This window comes from Lepisosteus oculatus, chromosome 21, assembly GCF_040954835.1.
Source record: "Lepisosteus oculatus isolate fLepOcu1 chromosome 21, fLepOcu1.hap2, whole genome shotgun sequence".
Taxonomy (NCBI): domain Eukaryota; kingdom Metazoa; phylum Chordata; class Actinopteri; order Semionotiformes; family Lepisosteidae; genus Lepisosteus; species Lepisosteus oculatus.
In genome coordinates this window covers 746,565-770,817 of record NC_090716.1, presented here as the reverse complement: position 1 = coordinate 770,817, position 24,253 = coordinate 746,565, and the positions used below count along the sequence as shown (strand labels likewise).

The following is a 24,253-nucleotide window of genomic DNA, read 5'->3' as shown; positions in this document are numbered from 1 at the left end:
TACTCCCACACACAGGCACGGGAATGCGTGAGGCGCAGGAGCACACACACACACACACACACACACACACACACACACACACACACACACACACACACGGGAAGGCATGACGTGCAGGAGCACACACACAAACACACACACACACACACGGGAAGGCATGAGGTGCAGGAGCACACACACAAACAGACACACACACGGGAAGGCATGAGGTGCAGGAGCACACACACACACACAGGCACGGGAATGCGTGAGGCGCAGGAGCAAACACACACACACACACGCACACACACGCACACACACGGGAAGGCATGAGGTGCTGGAGCACGCACACACACACACACACACACACACACACACACGCACACACACGCACACACAGGGGAAGGCATGAGGTGCTGGAGCACGCACACACACACACACACACACACGCACACACACACACACACACACCCTGTGGGATACTCACTCTGCGCCGTGCTGCTGCTGCAGCAGCTGGTGCAGCATCTGGGTCTGCATCTGGCTCTGCTGGCCTTGCTGCAGCTCCCCGGCGCCCAGCCCGGCGCCCAGCCCGGCGCCCAGCCCGGCGCCCAGCGGGTACTGCGGCATCATGGGCTCGGCCTTTAGGTACATGTCCCGGTGCATGCTGGGGTAGTGGTGGTGTGGCGGGGGGGGCCCCGGCGGAGGGGGGGTCATGTGGCACATGTTCTCGGGGGTCATGGTCCGGAGCATGTGACAGTCTGGGAGAGAAAACGCACACAGACTCCTGCAGCAGATCAGAGAGGTCAGACGCCACAGGAGCCTAACTGCTAACTGCTAGATACTGTAGCTCATCCAAAGCACTTTCCTGAGGAGAAACCAAAGTCAGCCTGTTTCAATAACATGGCTGGGCAGCTTGTTCCACACTCCCACCACCCTTGGGGTAAAGACATGTCTCCTGCTCTCTGCTTTAAATCCACTTCCACATACTTTCCACTTGTCTTTCCTGACTGATGTTGCCAATATTTTTGAGTAGTTCAGGTGGGGAGCTGCGTCAGCATGCGTAGGCTGCAAAGGAACAAGTAATAGTAATAGGCTTACTGCCCTCTCTCTCACACCTGAAGAAGGCTCCACGGCCGAAACATTGTGTTTTTTTTCTTCTTTTCTTCAGCATGGAATAAACCTATTACTTGTTCAAATATTTTTTAGTACTGAGTCAGTAACTGAGTTCCTTTTCAGGCTCAGTTCTTCCAGTCTGTCAGTGAGCGACACTCCATTCAGACAAAAGAGACTCAGTTCCTCCGGCCTGTCAGTGAGGGACACTCCCTTCAGACTAAAGAGACTCAGTTCCTCCGGCCTGTCAGTATGGGACACACAGACTAAAGAGACTCAGTTCCTCCAGCCTGTCAGTGAGGGACACTCCCTTCAGACTAAAGAGACTCAGTTCTTCAGCCTGTCGGTGTGGGACACCCCCTTCAGACTAAAGAGACTCAGTTCCTCCAGTCTGTCAGTGAGGGACACTCCCTCCAGACTAAAGAGACTCAGTCCCTCAGCCTGTCGGTGTGGGACACTCCCTCCAGACTAAAGAGACTCAGTCCCTCAGCCTGTCGGTGTGGGACACTCCCTCCAGACTAAAGAGACTCAGTCCCTCAGCCTGTCGGTGTGGGACACCCCCTTCAGACAAAAGAGACTCAGTTCCTCCAGTCTGTCAGTGAGGGACACTCCCTCCAGACTAAAGAGACTCAGTCCCTCAGCCTGTCGGTGTGGGACACCCCCTTCAGACTAAAGAGACTCAGTTCCTCAGCCTGTCGGTATGGGACACTCCTTTCAGACTGAAGAGACTCAGTTCCTCCAGCCTCTCCTTTTGACCCCAGGAATGTACCTTGTTGCTCTTCTTTGGGAAGATCCCTGTGCAGTACAATATTTCCGCAGTGCAATTCAATATTCCAAACGAAGTCTTACTGGAGTGTGGTACATTTGAACACAACACCCCTTGATCTAAAGTGTGCTCTCTGAACACTTCATTTCTCTGTATACTCTGGCTCTTCTATCTTCTATCCCAACCTCAACACAACTTTGAGCCCCTGTCCTCGAACTCAGACAGCCCTATCCCTCTGCCTCAGTCCTCGGGCTCTCCAGCCCCTCTTGGCCCAGCTGTGTAGGCATGCCCCATGAGCTACAGTGTGCCCAGTGTCCTTTGACCTTCCTTATTCGCGCAGTTCCTCCCCCCTCCGCTGCTCTTGGTACCTGCCATTGTGGCCCGCAGGCTTGGAGCTCAGCCAATCAGATTAGCAGATTCCGCTCTGACACGCGGGAGAGACCAACACAGCTGAGGTGGGGGGGGGGGGGGTGGGGGGTGCGGTTGCGGTCTGTGTGTGTGTGTGCGGTCAGTGTGCGAGTGTGTGAATGCGGCGCCGTGTCCCAGCTCCAGGCCCCTCTGCCCTGCCCCCCAGAGCTGGATGGGGGCAGTGGATGAGTGGCCGGCTGGGGTGGGGTGTTTTACCTGTGGGCTGGCCGAGTCGCTCCTCTGCCCCCTGCCCTTCCCTCTCTCTGCTCTGGCCTGGTCTCGCTCGGCTCGCTGCTCTCCCTGCGTCTGCGGCCTCTCGGGCGCTTTCCCTCCTTCCCAGCGCTAATTCCACCCCTCCCCCCTCTCACACCTTGCCCACAGAGAGGACAAAGCCAGCCGCCCCACCCTGTGTACAGAAAGACAGCGCGCGCACACTGTACGCCTCCCCCCCCCGGCCTGTGCAGTGGTACGGTCTCTGTACTGCCGTGCAGTGGGATGCTGGGACTTACCATTCACCTGCTGGGGGGAGTAGGGCTCTGAGCTGGAGTCAGGAGGGGACTCTGGCAGCGTGCTGTAAGAGAGGTGGGAGCTCGTTATGAAGCACTGAGCAGAGGTAATTGGTTAATTGCTAAATGGTCCTGGCCAGCTGCTCGCTCTGGAAGGTCGATCGGTTTGCCCGACTATCCTTTCGTTTAACCTCCTCTCTCCCCCTCCTTCCTCCTTCTCTCCTGCTGCTGTTTGTGCAGCTGAAGTCAAACAGGCTGCGCTGACGTCATGGAACTGAGTGTGTGTGAACGTGTGTGTGTCAGAGTGTTAGTGTGTCAGTGTGTGTTACAGTGCATCTGTGTGTGAGTGTGTGTATTACAGTATCTGTCAGGAGGTCAGTGTCAGTGTGTGGGTGTGTGAGTGTGTGAGTGTGTGTATTACAGTATCTGTCAGGAGGTCAGTGTCAGTGTGTGGGTGTGTGAGTGTGTTAGAGTGTGTCAGTGTGTGGGTGTGTGAGTGTGTGTATTACAGTATCTGTCAGGAGGTCAGTGTCAGTGTGTGGGTGTGTGAGTGTGTGAGTGTGTCAGTGTGTGGGTGTGTGAGTGTGTGTATTACAGTATCTGTCAGGAGGTCAGTGTCAGTGTGTTAGAGTGTGTCAGTGTGTGGGTGTGTGTATTACAGTGTCAGTGTGTTAGAGTGTGTCAGTGTGTGGGTGTGTGAGTGTGTGTATTACAGTGTCAGTGTGTTAGAGTGTGTCAGTGTGTCAGTGTGTGAGTGTGTGTATTACAGTGTCAGTGTGTTAGAGTGTGTCAGTGTGTGGGTGTGTGAGTGTGTGTATTACAGTGTCAGTGTGTTAGAGTGTGTCAGTGTGTCAGTGTGTGAGTGTGTGTATTACAGTGTCAGTGTGTTAGAGTGTGTCAGTGTGTCAGTGTGTGAGTGTGTGTATTACAGTGTCAGTGTGTTAGAGTGTGTCAGTGTGTCAGTGTGTGAGTGTGTGTATTACAGTGTCAGTGTGTTAGAGTGTGTCAGTGTGTCAGTGTGTGAGTGTGTGTATTACAGTGTCAGTGTGTTAGAGTGTGTCAGTGTGTCAGTGTGTCAGTGTGTGTATTACAGTGTCAGTGTGTTAGAGTGTGTCAGTGTGTGGGTGTGTGGGTGTGTGTATTACAGTGTCAGTGTGTTAGAGTGTGTCAGTGTGTCAGTGTGTCAGTGTGTGTATTACAGTGTCAGTGTGTTAGAGTGTGTCAGTGTGTCAGTGTGTGAGTGTGTGTATTACAGTGTCAGTGTGTTAGAGTGTGTCAGTGTGTCAGTGTGTCAGTGTGTGTATTACAGTGTCAGTGTGTTAGAGTGTGTCAGTGTGTGGGTGTGTGGGTGTGTGTATTACAGTGTCAGTGTGTTAGAGTGTGTCAGTGTGTGGGTGTGTGGGTGTGTGTATTACAGTGTCAGTGTGTGTGTTGTATGTTGTAGATCAGAGGATCAGAGACAGTGTGCTGGACTGTGGAGTGTGGTAATAACAGAGGATCACGAGTACCACACCTCGGCCCTCTTACCCAGCTGTATAGAGCCCCTTGTGTTCACTCTTGACAGGCTGTTGCTGCCCCGGGCAGGGGTAGCTGTGCCTCAGCAGCCCCAGCGGAGGTGGGTGGGGGTACGGTGGTTGGCAGGGGGGTGGCAGGGAGGGGCCCGGGCGCAGGGGGAGGGGGGGGCTCACTCCACACACAGCTCCTGAAGACCCCCCCTGCTGTGGGGGGTGAAAACTGGGACCTGGGGCTCCCTGCACCTCTGAGAAACAACTGCGAGACAGAGAGAGATAGACAGGGAGAGAGAAGGTGAACTGGCAGCCCACTATGTGATCTCCTGTCACAGCCTGAGGAACAGTGAGCCTGTCTCTCAATAAAAATAATACAGTGTGTGATCTCCTGTCCCAGCCTGAGGAACAGTGAGCCTGTCTCTCAATAATAATAATACAGTGTGTGATCTCCTGTACCAGCCTGAGGAACAGACAGTGAGCCTGTCTCTCAATAATAATAATACAGTGTGTGATCTCCTGTCCCAGCCTGAGGAACAGACAGTGAGCCTGTCTCTCAATAATAATAATACAGTGTGTGATCTCCTGTCCCAGCCTGAGGAACAGACAGTGAGCCTGTCTCTCAATAATAATAATACAGTTTGTGATCTTCTGTCCCAGCCTGAGGAAGAGACATCGAACCCGTCTCTCAATAATAATAATACAGTGTGTGATCTCCTGTCCCAGCCTGAGGAACAGACAGTGAGCCTGTCTCTAAATAATAATAATACAGTGTGTGATCTCCTGTCCCAGCCTGAGGAACAGACAGTGAGCCTGTCTCTCAATAATAATAATACAGTGTGTGATCTCCTGTCCCACCCCGAGGCACAGTGAGCATGTCTCTCAATAATAATAATAATTACAATAATAATAATAATAATAATAATAATAATAATACAGTGTGTGATCTCCTGTCCGAGCCTGAGGAACAGACAGTGAGCCTGTCTCTCAATAATAATAATACAGTGTGTGATCTCCTGTCCCAGCCTGAGGAACAGTGAGCCTGTCTCTCAATAATAATAATACAGTGTGTGATCTCCTGTCCCAGCCTGAGGAACAGACAGTGAGCCTGTCTCTCAATAATAATAATACAGTTTGTGATCTCCTGTCCCAGCCTGAGGAACAGACAGTGAACCCGTCTCTCAGTAATAATAATACAGTGTGTGAATTCCTGTCCCAGCCTGAGGAAGAGACAGTGAGCCTGTCTCTCAATAATAATAATACAGTGTGTGATCTCCTGTCACAGCCTGAGGAACAGTGAGCCTGTCTCTCAATAATAATAATACAGTGTGTGATCTCCTGTCCCAGCCTGAGGAACAGACAGTGAGCCTGTCTCTCAATAATAATAATACAGTGTGTGATCTCCTGTCCCAGCCTGAGGAACAGTGAGTCTGTCTCTCAATAATAATAATACAGTGTGTGATCTCCTTTCCCAGCCTGAGGAACAGACAGTGAGCCTGTCTCTCAATAATAATAATACAGTGTGTGATCTCCTGTCTCAGCCTGAGGAACAGACAGTGAGCCTGTCTCTCAATAATAATAATACAGTGTGTGATCTCCTGTCCCAGCCTGAGGAACAGACAGTGAGCCTGTCTCTCAATAATAATAATACAGTGTGTGATCTCCTGTCCCAGCCTGAGGAACAGACAGTGAGCCTGTCTCTCAATAATAATAATACAGTTTGTGATCTTCTGTCCCAGCCTGAGGAACAGACAGTGAACCCGTCTCTCAATAATAATAATACAGTGTGTGATCTCCTGTCCCAGCCTGAGGAACAGACAGTGAGCCTGTCTCTAAATAATAATAATACAGTGTGTGATCTCCTGTCACAGCCTGAGGAACAGTGAGCCTGTCTCTCAATAATAATAATACAGTGTGTGATCTCCTGTCTCAGCCTGAGGAACAGACAGTGAGCCTGTCTCTCAATAATAATAATACAGTGTGTGATCTCCTGTCTCAGCCTGAGGAACAGACAGTGAGCCTGTCTCTCAATAATAATAATACAGTGTGTGATCTCTTGTCCCAGCCTGAGGAACAGACATGAACCCGTCTCTCAATAATAATAATACAGTGTGTGATCTCCTGTCCCAGCCTGAGGAAGAGACAGTGAGCCTGTCTCTCAATAATAATAATACAGTGTGTGATCTCCTGTCCCAGCCTGAGGAACAGACAGTGAGCCTGTCTCTCAATAATAATAATACAGTTTGTGATCTCCTGTCCCAGCCATAGGAACAGACAGTGAGCCTGTCTCTCAATAATAATAATACAGTGTGTGATCTCCTGTCACAGCCAGAAGAACAGACAGTGAGCCTGTCTCTCAAAAATAATAATAATACAGTGTGTGATCTCCTGTCCCAGCCAGAGGAACAGACAGTGAGCCTGTCTCTCAATAATAATACAGTGTGTGATCTCCTGTCCCAGTCTGAGGAACAGACAGTGAGCCTGTCTCTCAATAATAATAATACAGTGTGTGATCTCCTGTCACAGCCTGAGGAACAGTGAGCCTGTCTCTCAATAATAATAATACAGTGTGTGATCTCATGTCCCAGCCTGAGGAACAGACAGTGAGCCTGTCTCTCAATAATAATAATACAGTGTGTGATCTCCTGTCCCAGCCTGAGGAACAGACAGTGAGCCTGTCTCTCAATAATAATAATAAAGTGTGTGACCTCCTGTCCCAGCCTGAGGAACAGACAGTGAGCCTGTCTCTCAATAATAACAATAATACAGTGTTTGATCTCCTGTTCCAGCCTGAGGAACAGACAGTGAACCTGTCTCTCAATAATAATAATACAGTGTGTGATCTCCTGTTTTAGCCTGAGGAACAGACAGTGAGCCTGTCTCTCAATAATAATAATACAGTGTGTGATCTCCTGTCACAGCCAGAAGAACAGACAGTGAGCCTGTCTCTCAAAAATAATAATAATACAGTGTGTGATCTCCTGTCCCAGCCAGAGGAACAGACAGTGAGCCTGTCTCTCAATAATAATACAGTGTGTGATCTCCTGTCCCAGTCTGAGGAACAGACAGTGAGCCTGTCTCTCAATAATAATAATACAGTGTGTGATCTCCTGTCACAGCCTGAGGAACAGTGAGCCTGTCTCTCAATAATAATAATACAGTGTGTGATCTCATGTCCCAGCCTGAGGAACAGACAGTGAGCCTGTCTCTCAATAATAATAATACAGTGTGTGATCTCCTGTCCCAGCCTGAGGAACAGACAGTGAGCCTGTCTCTCAATAATAATAATAAAGTGTGTGACCTCCTGTCCCAGCCTGAGGAACAGACAGTGAGCCTGTCTCTCAATAATAACAATAATACAGTGTTTGATCTCCTGTTCCAGCCTGAGGAACAGACAGTGAACCTGTCTCTCAATAATAATAATACAGTGTGTGATCTCCTGTTTTAGCCTGAGGAACAGACAGTGAGCCCGTCTCTCAATAAAAATAATACAGTGTGTGATCTCCTGTCCCAGCCTGAGGAACAGACAGTGAGCCTGTCTCTCAATAATAATAATACAGTGTGTGATCTCCCGTCCCAGCCTGAGGAACAGTGAGCCTGTCTCTCAATAATAATAATACAGTGTGTGATCTCCTGTCCCAGCCTGAGGAACAGACAGTGAGCCTGTCTCTCAATAATAATAATACAGTTTGTGATCTCCTGTCCCAGCCTAAGGAACAGACAGTGAACCCGTCTCTCAGTAATAATAATACAGTTTGTGATCTCCTGTCCCAGCCATAGGAACAGACAGTGAGCCTGTCTCTCAATAATAATAATACAGTGTGTGATCTCCTGTCCCAGCCAGAAGAACAGACAGTGAGCCTGTCTCTCAAAAATAATAATAATACATTTTGTGATCTCCTGTCCCAGCCAGAGGAACAGACAGTGAGCCTGTCTCTCAATAATAATAATACAGTGTGTGATCTCCTGTCCCAGCCTGAGGAACAGTGAGCCTGTCTCTCAATAATAATACAGTGTGTGATCTCCTGTCCCAGCCTGAGGAAGAGACAGTGACCCTGTCTCTCAATAATAATAATACAGTGTGTGATCTCCTGTCACAGCCGGAGGAACAGTGAGCCTGTCTCTCAATAATAATAATAATACAGTGTGTGATCTCCTGTCCTAGCCTGAGGAACAGACAGTGAGCCTGTCTCTCAATAATAATAATACAGTGTGTGATCTCATGTCCCAGCCTGAGGAACAGACAGTGAGCCTGTCTCTCAATAATAAAAATAAAGTGTTTGACCTCCTGTCCCAGCCTGAGGAACAGACAGTGAGCCTGTCTCTCAATAATAGCAATAATACAGTGTTTGATCTCCTGTTCCAGCCTGAGGAACAGACAGTGAACCTGTCTCTCAATAATAATAATACAGTGTGTGATCTCCTGTTCTAGCCTGAGGAACAGACAGTGAGCCCGTCTCTCAGTAATAATAATACAGTGTGTGATCTCCTGTCCCAGCCTGAGGAACAGACAGTGAACCTGTCTCTCAATAATAATAATACAGTGTGTGATCTCCTGTCACAGCCTGAGGAACAGACAGTGAGCCTGTCTCTCAATAATAATAATACAGTGTGTGATCTCCTGTCCCAGCCTGAGGAACATTGAGCCTGTCTCTCAATAATAATAATACAGTGTGTGATCTCCTGTCCCACCCCGAGGAACAGTGAGCATGTCTCTCAATAATAATAATAATAATAATAATAATAATAATAATAATAATAATAATAATAATACAGTGTGTGATCTCCTGTCCGAGCCTGAGGAACAGACAGTGAGCCTGTCTCTCAATAATAATACAGTGTGTGATCTCCTGTCCCGGCCTGAGGAACAGACAGTGAGCCTGTCTCTCAATAATAATAATACAGTGTGTGATCTCCTGTCCGAGCCTGAGGAACAGACAGTGAGCCTGTCTCTCAATAATAATACAGTGTGTGATCTCCTGTCCCAGCCTGAGGAACAGACAGTGAGCCTGTCTCTCAATAATAATAATACAGTGTGTGATCTCCTGTCCCAGCCTGAGGAACAGACAGTGAACCCGTCTCTCAATAATAATAATACAGTGTGTGATCTCCTGTCCCAGCCATAGGAACAGACAGTGAGCCTGTCTCTCAATAATAATAATAATACAGTGTGTGATCTCCTGCCCCAGCCAGAGGAACAGACAGTGAGCCTGTCTCTTAATAATAATACAGTGTGTGATCTTCTGTCCCAGCCTGAGGAACAGACAGTGAGCCTGTCTCTCAGTAATAACAATAATACAGTGTGTGATCTCCTGTTCCAGCCTGAGGAACAGACAGTGAAACTGTCTCTCAATAATAATAATACAGTGTGTGATCTCCTGTTCCAGCCTGAGGAACAGACAGTGAGCCCGTCTCTCAATAATAATACAGTGTGTGATCTCCTGTAACAGCCTGATGAACAGTGAGCCTGTCTCTCAATAATGCTCCATATGTTTCTATGCAAATGTTTTGTGTTGTGTCTATACTGCAGATTTTGTATGTTAATTGTATTTGTATTGCTTTGTCAAGACTGACTTATTCATTGGTCATGCCAATAAAGCATCTTGAATTGAACTGAGAGAGAGAGACAGAGGGAGAGAGAAAAAAGATGGGGGAGAGAGGAGGAGAGAAAACTGAAAGAAATAGGGGAGACAGAGAGAGAAAGAGACAGTGAGAGAGGAGGAGAGAGACAGGGAGGACAAGGGCAGAGAGAGACAGACACAGGAGCAGAAAGGGGAGAGAAGGGAGAGGTATAGACAAGGGAGACAGAGAGAAATAGACAAGGAGAGAGGAGGAGAGAGACAGGAGGAGAGACAGGATGAGAATGAATCAGACACACAACAGAAACACAGCCTGTGGAGTACACGATGAGGCGACAGAGCCGTGCTCACATGTCTGCGCTGTCGTCCTCCTTGCTGATGTACTCCTCCAGGATACTGGTGTCGATGTTGGCCGACTCCAGTGGGCTGTTAATGTCATGACCTGCAGGACAGGGGAGAGGAGTGACCACTCACAAATCATCATATTGCACTCTGTCCTGAGGGCACTGAGACACAGAGTTCACACGCGACACACCTGAGGGCACTGAGACACAGAGTTCACACGCGACACACCTGAGGGCACTGAGACACAGAGTTCACACGCGACACACCTGAAACCATTGAGACACTGTGTCACCTGAGAGCACTGAGACACAGTTTTCCTGTGTCACCTGAGAGCACTGAGACACAGTTTTCCTGTGTCACCTGAGAGCACTGAGACAGTTTTCCTGTGTCACCTGAGGGCACTGAGACACAGTTTTCCTGTGTAAGCTGAGAGCACCGAGACACAGTTTTCCTGTGTAAGCTGAGAGCACCGAGACACAGTTTTCCTGTGTAAGCTGAGAGCACCGAGACACAGTTTTCCTGTGTAAGCTGAGAGCACCGAGACACAGTTTTCCTGTGTCACCTGAGAGCACCGAGACACAGTTTTCCTGTGTAAGCTGTGGGCACTACAGAGCTGTAGCACATCACTTCCTCTGTTCCCTCTGTTCCCTCTGTCTTTATTGGGTGAACAAGTTGACGATGCTGCTTTTCCCCAGCTGTGTGCAGAGCCCGCTTTTACGCTGGCAGGTCTGAACAATGGCTGGAGTATTGGAGACATAATGGATTACAGAAAACCCACAGCATGTGACAAACAGCACTGTGTCCAGAGCAGCCCCACCCCTCTCTCTCCCTCAGGCCCGCACTCCAGCACTTACAGTAGCTCCCTTCACAGTTCTGACAGAGAGACAGCAAGGTGCACAGTGAGACAGCGAGAGAGTGAGACAGTGGGACACATCTCTGAGTGTCTCTCTCTCCTGCTGAGCTGTGTTTTGGACAGGCAGGGGAATCCCACACTGCAAGACAAATCGATTACACTTTGCAAGCAGATCTCCTGAGCTCCCACCTCCTCAGTGATGCACTGGGGTGAAACATGAGACAGTGTGGAGTATGTGTCTGCCTACAGAGACAGTGTGGCGCAGAGACAGTGTGGCGCAGAGACAGCGTGACAGTGTGGCTCAGAGACAGCATGGCTCAGAGACAGTGTGGCGCAGAGACAGTGTGACAGTGTGGCGCAGAGACAGCGTGGCTCAGAGACAGTGTGGCGCAGAGACAGTGTGACAGCGTGGCGCAGAGACAGCGTGGCTCAGAGACAGTGTGGCTCAAAGACAGCGTGGCTCAGAGACAGTGCGGCGCAGAGACAGTGTGGCGCAGAGACAGCGTGGCGCAGAGACAGCGTGGCGCAGAGACAGTGTGACACAGAGACAGTGTGACAGATTCAGCAGGTTCACTTGTGAATAAATATCATTACAGTCCTCTATCTTCAGTGAACACAGTGATGGGCTTCTACAAACATGTAAATATAAACTGCTCTTTTCTGTGACACAAGATACGTTTTACAGCTTTATCACAGTTTTTTCCCACTCTCACACAGATTATGGGGGTCATGTGTTCAGGATTTGGGGGGCTTTGCAGTCCTGAGAAGCAGAGAGAGGAGGGGAGAAGATTAAAGAGGTGAGGAGATTAGAGTCAGCACTGAGGACAGCAGGCTCACAGGCTGACCGACCGCCACAGGACCCCTGACTGACCGATACAGGACCCCTGACTGACCGACCAATAAAGGACATCCTGACCGATACAGGACCCCTGACTGACCGATACAGGACCCCTGACTGACCGATACAGGACACCCTGACTGACCGACCAATAAAGGACATCCTGACCAATACAGGACCCCTGACTGACTGATACAGGACACCCTGACTGACCGATACAGGACCCCTGACTGACCGATACAGGACACCGTGACTGACCGACCAATAAAGGACATCCTGACCGATACAGGACTCCTGACTGACCGACCAATAAAGGACATCCTGACCGATACAGGACTCCTGACTGACCGATACAGGACCCCTGACTGACCGACCAATAAAGGACATCCTGACCGATACAGGACTCCTGACTGACCGATACAGGACCCCTGACTGACCGACCAATAAAGGACATCCTGACCGATACAGGACCCCTGACTGACCGATACAGGACACCCTGACTGACCGACCAATAAAGGACACCCTGACCGATACAGGACCCCTGACTGACCGATACAGGACACCCTGACTGACCGACCAATAAAGGACATCCTGACCGATACAGGACCCCTGACTGACCGATACAGGACACCCTGACTGACCGACCGATACAGGACCCCTGACTGACTGATACAGGACCCCTGACTGACCGATACAGGACCCCTGACTGACCGACCGATACAGGACCCCTGACTGACTGATACAGGACCCCTGACTGACCGATACAGGACCCCTGACTGACCGACCGATACAGGACCCCTGACTGACCGACCAATAAAGGACATCCTGACCGATACAGGACCCCTGACTGACCGATACAGGACCCCTGACTGACCGACCGATACAGGACCCCTGACTGACCGACCAATAAAGGACATCCTGACCGATACAGGACCCCTGACTGACCGACCGATACAGGACCCCTGACTGACCGACCAATAAAGGACATCCTGACCGATACAGGACCCCTGACTGACCGACCGATACAGGACCCCTGACTGACCGACCAATAAAGGACATCCTGACCGATACAGGACCCCTGACTGACCGATACAGGACCCCTGACTGACCGACCGATACAGGACCCCTGACTGACTGTGTTGTCAGTGGGAGTGGGGAGTGTGCTGTGCTGTGCTGTGTTGTCAGTGGGAGTGGGGAGTGTGCTGTGCTGTGCTGTGTTGTCAGTGGGAGTGGGGAGTATGCTGTGCTGTGCTGTGTTGTCAGTGGGAGTGGGGAGTGTGCTGTGCTGTGTTGTCAGTGGGAGTGGGGAGTGTGCTGTGCTGTGCTGTGTTGTCAGTGGGAGTGGGGAGTGTGCTGTGCTGTGTTGTGAGTGGGAGTGGGGAGTGTGCTGTGCTGTGTTGTCAGTGGGAGTGGGGAGTGTGCTGTGCTGTGCTGTGTTGTCAGTGGGAGTGGGGAGTGTGCTGTGCTGTGTTGTCAGTGGGAGTGGGGAGTGTGCTGTGCTGTGTTGTCAGTGGGAGTGGGGAGTGTGCTGTGCTGTGCTGTGTTGTCAGTGGGAGTGGGGAGTGTGCTGTGCTGTGCTGTGTTGTCAGTGGGAGTGGGGAGTGTGCTGTGCTGTGCTGTGTTGTCAGTGGGAGTGGGGAGTGTGCTGTGCTGTGCTGTGCTGTGTTGTCAGTGGGAGTGGGGAGTGTGCTGTGCTGTGTTGTCAGTGGGAGTGGGGAGTGTGCTGTGCTGTGCTGTGTTGTCAGTGGGAGTGGGGAGTGTGCTGTGCTGTGCTGTGTTGTCAGTGGGAGTGGGGAGTGTGCTGTGCTGTGTTGTCAGTGGGAGTGGGGAGTGTGCTGTGCTGTGTTGTCAGTGGGAGTGGGGAGTGTGCTGTGCTGTGCTGTGTTGTCAGTGGGAGTGGGGAGTGTGCTGTGCTGTGTTGTCAGTGGGAGTGGGGAGTGTGCTGTGCTGTGTTGTCAGTGGGAGTGTGCTGTGCTGTGCTGTGCTGTGTTGTCAGTGGGAGTGGGGAGTGTGCTGTGCTGTGCTGTGTTGTCAGTGGGAGTGGGGAGTGTGCTGTGCTGTGTTGTCAGTGGGAGTGGGGAGTGTGCTGTGCTGTGTTGTCAGTGGGAGTGGGGAGTGTGCTGTGCTGTGCTGTGTTGTCAGTGGGAGTGGGGAGTGTGCTGTGCTGTGTTGTCAGTGGGAGTGGGGAGTGTGCTGTGCTGTGTTGTGAGTGGGAGTGGGGAGTGTGCTGTGCTGTGTTGTCAGTGGGAGTGGGGAGTATGCTGTGCTGTGCTGTGTTGTCAGTGGGAGTGGGAGTGTGCTGTGCTGTGTTGTCAGTGGGAGTGGGGAGTGTGCTGTGCTGTGCTGTGTTGTCAGTGGGAGTGGGGAGTGTGCTGTGCTGTGCTGTGTTGTCAGTGGGAGTGGGGAGTGTGCTGTGCTGTGTTGTCAGTGGGAGTGGGGAGTGTGCTGTGCTGTGTTGTCAGTGGGAGTGGGGAGTGTGCTGTGCTGTGCTGTGTTGTCAGTGGGAGTGGGGAGTGTGCTGTGCTGTGTTGTCAGTGGGAGTGGGGAGTGTGCTGTGCTGTGCTGTGTTGTCAGTGGGAGTGGGGAGTGTGCTGTGCTGTGTTGTCAGTGGGAGTGGGGAGTGTGCTGTGCTGTGCTGTGCTGTGTTGTCAGTGGGAGTGGGGAGTGTGCTGTGCTGTGTTGTCAGTGGGAGTGGGGAGTGTGCTGTGCTGTGCTGTGTTGTCAGTGGGAGTGGGGAGTGTGCTGTGCTGTGCTGTGTTGTCAGTGGGAGTGGGGAGTGTGCTGTGCTGTGTTGTCAGTGGGAGTGGGGAGTGTGCTGTGCTGTGTTGTCAGTGGGAGTGGGGAGTGTGCTGTGCTGTGTTGTCAGTGGGAGTGGGGAGTGTGCTGTGCTGTGCTGTGCTGTGTTGTCAGTGGGAGTGGGGAGTGTGCTGTGCTGTGCTGTGTTGTCAGTGGGAGTGGGGAGTGTGCTGTGCTGTGCTGTGTTGTCAGTGGGAGTGGGGAGTGTGCTGTGCTGTGCTGTGTTGTCAGTGGGAGTGGGGAGTGTGCTGTGCTGTGTTGTCAGTGGGAGTGGGGAGTGTGCTGTGCTGTGTTGTCAGTGGGAGTGGGGAGTATGCTGTGCTGTGCTGTGTTGTCAGTGGGAGTGGGGAGTGTGCTGTGCTGTGTTGTCAGTGGGAGTGGGGAGTGTGCTGTGCTGTGCTGTGTTGTCAGTGGGAGTGGGGAGTGTGCTGTGCTGTGTTGTCAGTGGGAGTGGGGAGTGTGCTGTGCTGTGCTGTGTTGTCAGTGGGAGTGGGGAGTGTGCTGTGCTGTGTTGTCAGTGGGAGTGGGGAGTGTGCTGTGCTGTGTTGTCAGTGGGAGTGGGGAGTGTGCTGTGCTGTGTTGTCAGTGGGAGTGGGGAGTGTGCTGTGCTGTGCTGTGTTGTCAGTGGGAGTGGGGAGTGTGCTGTGCTGTGTTGTCAGTGGGAGTGGGGAGTGTGCTGTGCTGTGCTGTGTTGTCAGTGGGAGTGGGGAGTGTGCTGTGCTGTGTTGTCAGTGGGAGTGGGGAGTGTGCTGTGCTGTGCTGTGTTGTGAGTGGGACTGGGGAGTGTGGGGCGCAGGGGGTGGGGGGGTGCTATGGGTCAGCCTGGCCCCCCTCTCCCTCTGCCTGATGGATTAAGCCCTGCTCCAGTCAGGAATGCCAGGAATCCCTGTGTTTGTGTAGGAAAACCTGTCTCCCCCCTCCTCTCCCTGTCCCCCTCCCTCTCCCTGTCCCATCCACCACTCTCCCAGTCCGGCCCGGTCCGGCCCATCTTCCTCCTCTCCATCACCCTCCTCTCCCTCGGCCAGCCCTGTCCCGCTCCCTCCCGGACACCTGTCCTCTTTTGTCCCCCCTCCTCTCGCCCTCCCCTGCTCCCCACCCCTCCCCCTGCCCCTGCCCCTCCCCCCTCCTGGGGCATTTTCAGGAGCTGAATTTCTGGAATTGTTCAGCATTGAGCTTCACTGTTATTTACACTGTAACCCTGGCAACCTCTGTGCCATCCCATCCAGAAACACAGGCAGTTACCGTAGGCGATGACCAGTGGGGGTGAGCCAGGGGTCCCAAAGACAGCAGAACACAGCAGGAAGAAGAAAAACTGAGTACAGCAGAATTGCAGTGTGACCGTGTGACACAGAGCCAGTGTGACTGTGTGACACAGAGCCAGTGTGACTGTGTCAGTGTGACTGTGTGACACAGAGCCAGTGTGACTGTGTCAGTGTGACTGTGTGACACAGAGCCAGTGTGAGTGTGTCAGTGTGACTGTGTGACACAGAGCCAGTGTGACTGTGTGACACAGAGACAGTGTGAGTGTGTCAGTGTGACTGTGTGACACAGAGCCAGTGTGACTGTGTGACACAGAGACAGTGTGAGTGTGTCAGTGTGACTGTGTGACACAGAGACAGTGTGAGTGTGTCAGTGTGACTGTGTGACACAGAGACAGTGTGACTGTGTGACACAGAGACAGTGTGAGTGTGTCAGTGTGACTGTGTGACACAGAGCCAGTGTGACTGTGTGACACAGAGACAGCGTGAGTGTGTCAGTGTGACTGTGTGACACAGAGCCAGTGTGACTGTGTGACACCGAGACAGCGTGACTGTGTGACACAGAGACAGTGTGAGTGTGTCAGTGTGACTGTGTGACACAGAGACAGTGTGACAGTCTGGCTCAGAAACAGTGTGACTGTGTGACACAGAGACAGCGTGACTGTGACAGTGTGACAGTGTGGTGCAGAGATAATGTGACTGTGTCAGTGTGACAGTCTGGCTCAGAGACAGTGTGACAGTGTGGGACAGAGATAGTGTGACAGTGTCAGTGTGACAGTGTGGTGCAGAGATAATGTGACTGTGACAATGTGGCACAGAGATAGTGTGACAATCTGACACACAGACAGTGTGACTGTGGTACAGAGACAGCGAGACAGAGACAGCTTGACACAGGTACAGTGACAATGTTGGACAGGGACATTGTCCGACAGTCACACTACACTGTCAGTGTAGGACAGAACAGAGACAGTGTGGGATAAGTATAGTGACAGTTCTCAGTGTGGGACAGTGACCAGGTCAGTGTGGGTCAGTGTGGGACAGTGAAGAGGTCAGTGTGGGACAAGTGTGGGTCAGTGAAGAGGTCAGTGTGGGACAAGTGTGGGTCAGTGAAGAGGTCAGTGTGGGTCAGTGACCAGGTCAGTGTGGAACAAGCTCAGTGAGGGACAGTGACCAGGTCAGAGTGGGACAGGCTCAGTGAGGGACAGTGACCAGGTCAGTGTGGGACAGGCTCAGTGAGGGACAGTGACCAGGTCAGTGTGGGACAGGCTCAGTGTGGGACAGTGACCAGGTCAGAGTGGGACAGGCTCAGAGTGGGACAGGCTCAGTGAGGGACAGTGACCAGGTCAGTGTGGGACAGGCTCAGTGTGGGACAGTGACCAGGTCAGAGTGGGACAGGCTCAGTGTGGGACAGTGACCAGGTCAGAGTGGGACAGGCTCAGTGTGGGACAGGCTCAGTGTGGGACAGTGACCAGGTCAGTGTGGGACAGGCTCAGTGTGGGACAGTGACCAGGTCAGAGTGGGACCGGCTCAGTGTGGGACAGGCTCAGTGTGGGACAGTGACCAGGTCAGAGTGGGACAGGCTCAGTGTGGGACAGTGACCAGGTCAGAGTGGGACAGGCTCAGTGTGGGACAGTGACCAGGTCAGTGTGGGACAGGCTCAGTGTGGGACAGTGACCAGGTCAGAGTGGGACAGGCTCAGTGTGGGACAGTGACCAGGTCAGTGTGGGACAGGCTCAGTGTGGGACAGTGACCAGGTCAGAGTGGGACAGGCTCAGAGTGGGACAGGCTCAGTGTGGGACAGTGACCAGGTCAGTGTGGGACAGGCTCAGTGTGGATTGCTGTCCTACAGCAGGGCTATAGAGCTGCTCTCCTCTCCCTGCAGCTCCACCAGCCCTACGAACAGCAGACCGCAGACCGGTCCATCATTCCCAGGGCTGAGCGCTTGTCCTGGATCTGCACAGCGCTGGGGAGAGGGGAGAGGGGTCCCCGCTGGGGAGCACCGGGGGAGGGGGTGTCTGGTCTTTAATGAGATCCAGATGTGAAACACACCCTGACAGAAACTGGCAGCCCGGAGCCTGATAAGAGAGGGGAGGAGGGGGAGAGGGGGAGGGCAGGCAGGCAGGCAGGCTCCTGGGTTTCTCTTTCCAGAGCAAAGGAAGAGAGGACATTGCTGACTGTCTGATCATCATCATCGTCATCGTCGTGTTGATGGGCTTTCTTGTAAATGGAAATGTTCTGTTCATTGTTTTTGCTTTGGCAACACTGTGATTTCTCAGTCGTGACAATAAACTCCTTTAAATGGACAGACGGGAGGGAGGACAGAGAGGGGGACAGGAGAGAGGGAGACGGCTGGAGAGAGACAGGCAGGAGCAGAAAGGAGAGAGGGACAGGATGGGGGAGAGAGGAGGAGACAGAAAGAGAAGGAAAGAGGGGAGACAGAGACAGGGGTGAGGGACAGAGGGACAGGAGAGAGAAAGAGACAGAGGGATGAGATAGGGACAGAGGGACAGGAGAGAGGTACAGAGGGACATGAGAGAGGGAGAGACACAGTGATAAGAGAGGGACAGGAGAGAGAAAGAGAGACACAGTGATGAGAGAGGGACAGAGGGACAGGAGAGAGAAAGGGACACAGGGATGAGATAGGGACAGAGGGACAGGAGAGAGGGAGAGACACAGGGATGAGAGAGAGAGAGAGAGATAGAGGGACAGGAGTGAGAAAGAGAGACACAGGGATGAGAGAGGGACAGAGGGACAGGAGAGAGGGAGGGACAGGAGTGAGAAAGAGAGACACAGTGATGAGAGAGGGACAGAGGGACAGGAGTGAGTGAGAGAGACACAGGGATGAGAGAGGGACAGAGGGACAGGAGTGAGAAAGAGAGAAAGCAATGAGAGAGGGACAGGAGTGAGAGAGCAGAGAGACGCAGGGATGAGAGAGGGACAGGAGTGAGAGAGCAGAGAGACAGAGAGACGCAGGGATGAGAGAGGGAAAGGAGTGAGAGAGCAGAGAGACAGAGAGACACAGCGATGAGAGAGGGACAGAGTTCCTTCACCTCACTCCCTCTTGTTCAAGTTCAGCGCCCTTCCTGTACCTGACCCCCCCTCGCTCCCTCGATCGGCGAACGTGCGCCGTGCCACAATGACACGATTATGAGCCGCCTGGCGCCTCACAGTGACTCTCCCTGTGCTGCTCCAGCTGTGGCTGTCCTGCTCCAGCTGTGAAGCGGCCTCACACTGCGCTCCCTGTGTCTCCAGGTGGAGCAGCGCGTCCAGTCGAGGGGCTGTCTGACCCAGTCAATGGCCCTCTTGTTTACACACAACATCACAATACAGGCCTGCGTGTGCACAAGCTATCCCCCTGTCAGCCCTCTCTCTCTATCACCCCTCCTCTCCCTCTCCCTGTCCACCCTCGTTCTCCTACTGACCTCTCCTCTCTCACTGTCCACCCTCGTTCTCCTACTGACCTCTCCTCTCTCACTGTCCACCTCCGTCCCTACTGACCCCTCCTCTCTCACTGTCCACCCTCGTTCTCCTACTGACCTCTCCTCTCTCACTGTCCACCTCTGTCCCTACTGATCCCTCCTCTCTCACTGTCCGCCTCCGTCCCTACTGACCCCTCCTCTGTCACTGTCCACCTCCGTCCCTACTGACCCCTCCTCCGTCACTGTCCACCTCCGTCCCTACTGACCCCTCCTCTCTCACTGTCCACCCTCGTTCTCCTACTGACCCCTCCTCTCTCACTGTCCACCTCCGTCCCTACTGACCCCTCCTCTCTCACTGTCCACCCTCGTTCTCCTACTGACCCCTCCTCTCTCACTGTCCACCTCCGTCCCTACTGACCCCTCCTCTCTCACTGTCCACCCTCGTTCTCCTACTGACCCCTCCTCTCTCACTGTCCACCCTCGTTCTCCTACTGACCCCTCCTCTCTCACTGTCCACCTCCGTCCCTACTGACCTCTCCTCTCTCACTGTCCACCTCCGTCCCTACTGACCCCTCCTCTCTCACCGTCCACCCTCGTTCTCCTACTGACCCCTCCTCCGTCACTGTCCACCTCTGTCCCTACTGACCCCTCCTCTGTCACTGTCCACCTCTGTCCCTACTGACCCCTCCTCTGTCACTGTCCACCTCCGTCCCTACTGACCCCTCCTCTCTCACCGTCCACCCTCGTTCTCCTACTGACCCCTCCTCTGTCACTGTCCACCTCTGTCCCTACTGTCCCCTCCTCTCTCACTGTCCACCTCTGTCCCTACTGACGCCACCGTGACACAGTGAGTGTGTGTAATACTGTGTAACAGACACTCATGGCTGAATGTCAGTGAGAGATCGGTGTGTGTGTGTGGGTGAGCACGTTGGTGTGGCCGTGAGTCAGCGTGTGTGCGAGTGTGTCAGTGATGTGTATCCGTGCGTCAGTGTGGACAGTGTGTGTATGGGTGTGTCAGTGATTTTATGGGTGAGTGGGTCAGTGTGTCAGTCAGTGAGTGTGTGGGTCTGGGTGTCAGTGTGTTGCTGAGTGTGCCAGTGTGTTGCAGAGTTTGGGGTTAATAATTACTCAGTTACAGGTAAGTGAGCAAAGTCCGTACTGCTATCACACTGTCAACACATCCCAGCATGCAGTAGGGCAGAGACTTGCACACACAATGACTGACTGTAAACACAATGACACACTGTCTGCGCACAAATTCTCTCCTGCTCGCCCTGGAGCACAGCCCAGAGCAGTAACTCACTGCTCTGCGCTCTTACCTCAGACTGGACAGGATTCTCTATGTCTGACCCTGAGCCACAGCCCAGAGCAGTAACACACTCCATCAACACTGACTCACTGCTCTGCGCTCTCGTCTCAGACTGGACAGGATTCTCTGTGTCTGACCCTGAGCCACAGCCTAGAGCAGTAACACACTCCATCAACACTGACTCACTGCTCTGCGCTCTCGTCTCAGACTGGACAGGATTCTCTATGTCTGACCCTGAGCCACAGCCCAGAGCAGTAACACACTCCATCAACACAGACTCACTGCTCTGCGCTCTCGTCTCAGACTGGACAAGATTCTCTGTGTCTGACCCTGAGCCACAGCCCAGAGCAGTAACACACTCCATCAACACTGACTCACTGCTCTGCGCTCTCGTCTCAGACTGGACAGGATTCTCTGTGACTGACACTGAGCCACAGCCCAGAGCAGTAACACACTCCATCAACACTGACTCACTGCTCTGCGCTCTCGTCTCAGACTGGACAGGATTCTCTATGTCTGACCCTGAGCCACAGCCCAGAGCAGTAACACACTCCATCAACACTGACTCACTGCTCTGCGCTCTCGTCTCAGACTGGACAGGATTCTCTGTGTCTGACCCTGAGCCACAGCCCAGAGCAGTAACACACTCCATCAACACTGACTCACTACTCTGCGCTCTCGTCTCAGACTGGACAGGATTCTCTATGTCTGACCCTGAGCCACAGCCCAGAGCAGTAACACACTCCATCAACACTGACTCACTGCTCTGCGCTCTCCTCTCAGACTGGACAGGATTCTCTGTGTCTGACCCTGAGCCACAGCCCAGAGCAGTAACACACTCCATCAACACTGACTCACTGCTCTGCGCTCTCGTCTCAGACTGGACAGGATTCTCTGTGTCTGACCCTGAGCCACAGCCTAGAGCAGTAACACACTCCATCAACACTGACTCACTGCTCTGCGCTCTCGTCTCAGACTGGACAGGATTCTCTATGTCTGACCCTGAGCCACAGCCCAGAGCAGTAACACACTCCATCAACACAGACTCACTGCTCTGCGCTCTCGTCTCAGACTGGACAGGATTCTCTGTGTCTGACCCTGAGCCACAGCCCAGAGCAGTAACACACTCCATCAACACTGACTCACTGCTCTGCGCTCTCGTCTCAGACTGGACAGGATTCTCTGTGACTGACACTGAGCCACAGCCCAGAGCAGTAACACACTCCATCAACACAGACTCACTGCTCTGCGCTCTCGTCTCAGACTGGACAGGATTCTCTGTGTCTGACCCTGAGCCACAGCCCAGAGCAGTAACACACTCCATCAACACTGACTCACTGCTCTGCGCTCTCGTCTCAGACTGGACAGGATTCTCTGTGTCTGACCCTGAGCCACAGCCCAGAGCAGTAACACACTCCATCAACACTGACTCACTGCTCTGCGCTCTCGTCTCAGACTGGACAGGATTCTCTGTGTCTGACACTGAGCCACAGCCCAGAGCAGTAACACACTCCATCAACACAGACTCACTGCTCTGCGCTCTCGTCTCAGACTGGACAGGATTCTCTGTGTCTGACCCTGAGCCACAGCCCAGAGCAGTAACACACTCCATCAACACTGACTCACTGCTCTGCGCTCTCGTCTCAGACTGGACAGGATTCTCTGTGTCTGACCCTGAGCCACAGCCCAGAGCAGTAACACACTCCATCAACACTGACTCACTGCTCTGCGCTCTCGTCTCAGACTGGACAGGATTCTCTGTGTCTGACCCTGAGCCACAGCCCAGAGCAGTAACACACTCCATCAACACTGACTCACTGCTCTGCGCTCTCGTCTCAGACTGGACAGGATTCTCTGTGTCTGACCCTGAGCCACAGCCCAGAGCAGTAACACACTCCATCAACACTGACTCACTACTCTGCGCTCTCGTCTCAGACTGGACAGGATTCTCTATGTCTGACCCTGAGCCACAGCCCAGAGCAGTAACACACTCCATCAACACTGACTCACTGCTCTGCGCTCTCCTCTCAGACTGGACAGGATTCTCTGTGTCTGACCCTGAGCCACAGCCCAGAGCAGTAACACACTCCATCAACAGTGACTCACTGCTCTGCGCTCTCGTCTCAGACTGGACAGGATTCTCTGTGTCTGACCCTGAGCCACAGCCCAGAGCAGTAACACACTCCATCAACAGTGACTCACTGCTCTGCGCTCTCGTCTCAGACTGGACAGGATTCTCTGTGTCTGACCCTGAGCCACAGCCCAGAGCAGTAACACACTCCATCAACACTGACTCACTGCTCTGCGCTCTCCTCTCAGACTGGACAGGATTCTCTGTGTCTGACCCTGAGCCACAGCCCAGAGCAGTAACACACTCCATCAACACTGACTCACTGCTCTGCGCTTTCGTCTCAGACTGGACAAGATTCTCTGTGTCTGACCCTGAGCCACAGCCCAGAGCAGTAACACACTCCATCAACACTGACTCACTGCTCTGCGCTCTCGTCTCAGACTGGACAGGATTCTCTATGTCTGACCCTGAGCCACAGCCCAGAGCAGTAACACACTCCATCAACACAGACTCACTGCTCTGCGCTCTCGTCTCAGACTGGACAAGATTCTCTGTGTCTGACCCTGAGCCACAGCCCAGAGCAGTAACACACTCCATCAACACTGACTCACTGCTCTGCGCTCTCGTCTCAGACTGGACAGGATTCTCTGTGACTGACACTGAGCCACAGCCCAGAGCAGTAACACACTCCATCAACACTGACTCACTGCTCTGCGCTCTCGTCTCAGACTGGACAGGATTCTCTATGTCTGACCCTGAGCCACAGCCCAGAGCAGTAACACACTCCATCAACACTGACTCACTGCTCTGCGCTCTCGTCTCAGACTGGACAGGATTCTCTGTGTCTGACCCTGAGCCACAGCCCAGAGCAGTAACACACTCCATCAACACTGACTCACTACTCTGCGCTCTCGTCTCAGACTGGACAGGATTCTCTATGTCTGACCCTGAGCCACAGCCCAGAGCAGTAACACACTCCATCAACACTGACTCACTGCTCTGCGCTCTCCTCTCAGACTGGACAGGATTCTCTGTGTCTGACCCTGAGCCACAGCCCAGAGCAGTAACACACTCCATCAACACTGACTCACTGCTCTGCGCTCTCGTCTCAGACTGGACAGGATTCTCTGTGTCTGACCCTGAGCCACAGCCTAGAGCAGTAACACACTCCATCAACACTGACTCACTGCTCTGCGCTCTCGTCTCAGACTGGACAGGATTCTCTATGTCTGACCCTGAGCCACAGCCCAGAGCAGTAACACACTCCATCAACACAGACTCACTGCTCTGCGCTCTCGTCTCAGACTGGACAGGATTCTCTGTGTCTGACCCTGAGCCACAGCCCAGAGCAGTAACACACTCCATCAACACTGACTCACTGCTCTGCGCTCTCGTCTCAGACTGGACAGGATTCTCTGTGACTGACACTGAGCCACAGCCCAGAGCAGTAACACACTCCATCAACACAGACTCACTGCTCTGCGCTCTCGTCTCAGACTGGACAGGATTC

The 24,253-nt window shown here is 52.8% G+C and overlaps 1 protein-coding gene across 9 annotated transcripts in view; it reads right to left on the bottom strand.

The window, feature by feature from the left end:
* The window catches only part of myrf (myelin regulatory factor), a 73,873-nt gene that overhangs the window by 33,146 nt on the left and 16,474 nt on the right, over positions 1 to 24,253 (bottom strand). For all 9 annotated transcript variants that reach the window (XM_069181441.1, XM_069181434.1, XM_069181435.1 and 6 more), the window contains exons 2-5: positions 10,205 to 10,295; positions 4,297 to 4,539; positions 2,773 to 2,834; positions 467 to 737 (exon numbers count right to left, since the gene is read on the bottom strand). In XM_069181441.1, coding sequence (XP_069037542.1) covers positions 467 to 737; positions 2,773 to 2,834; positions 4,297 to 4,539; positions 10,205 to 10,295 — 667 coding nt within the window. The remainder of the gene's footprint in view (positions 1 to 466; positions 738 to 2,772; positions 2,835 to 4,296; positions 4,540 to 10,204; positions 10,296 to 24,253) is intronic.